At 45.5% G+C, this 3,801-nt stretch overlaps 1 protein-coding gene across 1 annotated transcript; it reads right to left on the reverse strand.

Annotated features, from left to right (window-relative positions):
- Nucleotides 1–2,024: 2,024 nt before the first annotated feature.
- On the reverse strand, nt 2,025–3,384 carry LOC147966185 (protein FAR1-RELATED SEQUENCE 5-like). The gene is made up of 3 exons (XM_087530745.1): nt 3,348–3,384; nt 3,192–3,265; nt 2,025–3,107 (listed from the first exon to the last, which is right to left on the reverse strand). Exons 1-3 carry the CDS (start codon nt 3,382–3,384, stop codon nt 2,025–2,027), a joined length of 1,194 nt encoding a protein of 397 aa, XP_087386871.1.
- Nucleotides 3,385–3,801: the final 417 nt, after the last annotated feature.

The raw sequence follows: 3,801 nt of genomic DNA on the forward strand, positions 1-3,801 counted from the left end.
GTGGCGGACCTGGTAGTCCGGGCTGACGGGCGCAGGGAGAGCGAGATCGACGTTGACGCGGTCCGCCCTCGACGCGACGCGTGCTGAATCTGGCCGCAGCGTCATGGTGGTGGAGCGGTACATCCACCACCTTGCGCGCTGAATAGGGGAGTCGCTCAGCGTGGCCTCTCGCATTACCCACACGAGTAGGACAGCCGGCGGGACGCCGCAGCCGTAGGGGAAGGCGCACTTCCTCTCGGCATCGGTGAGGACTTTGACGAGGCCACGCGCGTGGTTGACCAACATCTCCGTGCTGGGGAACCAGCCGCACACCTTCGTCAACTGCGCGCGCCACCCCTCGTCATCGCTGGCGAGGTCCATCATCGCTCTCTGCCAGCCGAGGCTTCTCTCCATGGAGGCGGTTGTAGCAGTCGCCGGTGAGGGTATTCTCGATCTACTGTAGGTGGGGATAAGAGGGGAGTTCGAACCGGCGCCCGTGGGAGGTGGGTGAGTGTGTGGTGGGGAGGAGAGTGGTACAGTTACTTATTTAATGGCATTTAGGACATGGGCAGGGGAAATGTACAATATTCTTTCTACCTCCCGCCCAGTCATTACACAGTAAAGAATTTTTTTGATTTTTGTTTAGAGGGAAACATCTTACTTTATTTAAACAAAGACTGGGATCTCGTCTGCTAATACACTAAGGATACAATCAGGGGGCGAAAGCCTCCAAACCAAAGAAACACAAGCGCCTACAGCTACCTTAGCCAAAGTATGAGTCGGCCGATTAACACAGTAAATAATTGAAGCAAGTGTTCTACTCTTGTTCCTTCTCCACTTTTCTGCACATGATAGAAGACAAGCTAAGTTAATGAATGATACAAAATTTAATAATCCACAATGCATACAAACACTTACTTCTGATTTAGTTTGCATTTCTTGCTACGTCTAGTGTGTCCTACCAAGTTGCAAGCGCCGCACCGGGTTTTCAACTCATCAAAAGAGAGTGGTCTATCATTTTTCGAGACAGGGCGGCTCTCATCTACCTTTGTTGCACCTTTTCTTGAAACTTTCATAGGATCTTTAACCTCAATCATGTTGCCTTAACCATCGTCCACATATTCAACTGCACACTTATTGATGTCATTTGTTTGCTTCAACAAATTTTCCGGTAGCAGATCATACTCATGACTCTTAGTTATCACAGCCTTCAAACTCTCCTGTAACTGATCCCACAAAGCAGGGTGTTTGCATGTCGCATGCATAGCTTCAGACGCTAACACACTGACCTGGCTATATTTCATTCTTTCCCCGGCCCCAGTCTAACCAAATCCCAACAGATCGCTTGTGCGCCTCACGGGCAGTCCCAACCTTGCTTCTTTCATGAACCGAATAAGAACTAAACACTTTGGTATTTCAGATATGTTCAAGTGCTTAAGTACATGGAATATGTGCTTGCAAGGTAGACCCTTTCGAATCATTCTTTTGCAGCTGCACCTTATAGTTTCTGTGGAATTTACTGGTGTATACTCCACCCAAAAACGGCGCTTGCGGTTATTCTTCCAGGCCACGATGTACTGCTGTGATCCGTCTCCCAGCTTTATTTCTATAATCTCCATGCCGTCAATTTTTCTAAGATCATCTTGCAACATATAGAAGTTTGCTGGAGTGAAGACGTGAGAAGCAGCTATCTCAAGTTCCCTCGAGCTAGTAACTGCCACCGGTAAACTCTATGAGGTTGTGCAGTCATCTCGCGCCTCGTTTTCACGGATACGCACAACGGCGTTCTCATAGTGCAAAATCATATCCACCAGGGTCATTTCACCGTCTAGGTGGAGGTGAAGGCATGAGTTTAGGCTTTCACTCCGCTGGTTGCTTTTCATGCCAAGCCAAAACCCCTCTGTTAGATATGCCGCGGCCCACAGTCTCCTCTTCTTATACATCCGCCTCAACCATGTTACATTTTTTTCTGACTGCCATCTTTTGGAAAATGCGTGCCATCTCTCCTCAAACATTGCCGTGGACGTGTTGTAGTACATAAGAGTTCAGAACTCCTTCAAGGACTTGTGACTGAGGTGAATCTTCATATTTTTCTCTATGTGCCACGTACATATACGGTGCCACATGTCTGGCAAGACTTCGCGAATTGCCTTGATCATCGCAGCGTCGGCGTCTTTGATAACACTCTTAGGCATCTTTTGACACATGGACCTCAAAAAAGTCTGCAGAAGCCACACGTATGTCTCCTCGGTCTCGTCCGAAACTATGGCACAACCAAAAACAGTGGTCTTCCAGTGATTGTTAAGACCAACAAAAGGTATGAATGGCATACCATAGTGGTTCATCTTGTACGTGCTACCAAATACAAGCACGTCGCCGAAGTCCTCATAGTCATGACGAGACTGGGAGTCGCACCAGAACATCCTATTCAAATGTCCTTCCTTATCTAGCATGTACTCGAAAAAGAAGCTAGGATCCCTCTGTTTCCTACTGGACATGAATCCTATGGCTGTGGCAGCATCACCTTTTGAAAGCAGCTTCCTCTTCTCCTTGGCGCAAAGGTTGTATATTTCACGCCTGGTAAAACCAACACCGTCGTACCATACATGTTTGCTGATGAAGCAATCCATCATGTCATGAATTCTAATCCCTGCAGCTCCCATGGACATTATCTCATGCTTCTGGTACTCTTTGATTTTTCTGTGGGACCAAAGAAAAGGTACCTCGTCCGGTCCTGCCAACATATGGCTATGCTTGTCCTTAAAACTTTCAACATACCAAACCCCACGCTTTTGGTCAAGCTTGACGGTCAGGTGCGCTTCATAAAAGCAGCATGTCTCGGCTCTGAGCCTACGGCTGTGTCCTTCCTCGGTTAGCAACTTGCTGTCACGTTTCCCTTGTCTTGAACAAACAAACCGCCTATAACGCATATGACGTGACTCTGTTTTGCTATACCTGACCTTATTCTTTCTAATGCTGAAACCATTATCTCTAGCATAGTTGTTGTAGAAATCATACGCAGCATCGTGAGACGTAAAGGTCATTTCCATTATCTGCATGAACATATCCCTCTTATCATCTGCACTGGTAGTATCTTGGACATTCTTTGCCCCATCATCTTGTGTCACCTACACAATCAAACCACAGCCATGAAAACAGATTTCTATGGTTTAACATTACTTACTTCCATAGAACAATTATTGCACACATACCTGACTCATGATGACCGACGACTCGGACTGCCCAGAACCAGTTGCATCTAATGATTCGTTGTTAAGGCCTGTCTCTGCGTCGGATTCACCGTAATAGTCGTACGCATTATGACATTCGGAAATGAACTAAAAAATACAACACAAATACATAATTACTTATCATATAATATTCTAGAAGAAATTCAATTTGCATGCCAACAAAAAATTTCACTTACGTACCTGACTAATGTAATCTTCATTCGAGAGCTCCGAGTTGTTTTCCTGATCATTATCAAGCTCATCGATCTATAAATTTTCAACACAAATATTTAATGTTGTCGGATGCCACCAAAAAATTACAACATGACAATGCCACTCACATTAAGATCGTCCCATTCGTTCCCATTCTCTGACCGATCTTCACGATCTGAATTTTCATCATCTGACCAATCTTCTATCCAGTCTTTCATCAGTTCTCCAAACTTCATGTCTACCATGATATCGGTTAACTCCTCGTCCGCCATTTCCTACAACCAATAATATGTATCATCACATGTGCAAACATTATCAATGATGAAATATAAAACACATAGCACACGATCACGAATGTTATGTAAACAACCGCAACCGA

Source organism: Triticum urartu, chromosome 6A, assembly GCF_056163025.1.
Source record: "Triticum urartu cultivar PI428250 chromosome 6A, HENAU_Tu73, whole genome shotgun sequence".
NCBI classification, from domain to species: Eukaryota; Viridiplantae; Streptophyta; class Magnoliopsida; order Poales; family Poaceae; genus Triticum; species Triticum urartu.

Coding starts and splice junctions, on each gene's coding strand:
- LOC147966185 (XM_087530745.1), bottom strand. CDS start 3,384: ATGCAAATTGAATTTCTTCTAGAATATTATATGATAA. Junction 3,266..3,347: donor TCTAGAATATTATATGATAA/GTAATTATGTAT, acceptor AATCCGACGCAG/AGACAGGCCTTAACAACGAA. Junction 3,108..3,191: donor CGTCGGTCATCATGAGTCAG/GTATGTGTGCAA, acceptor TTGATTGTGTAG/GTGACACAAGATGATGGGGC.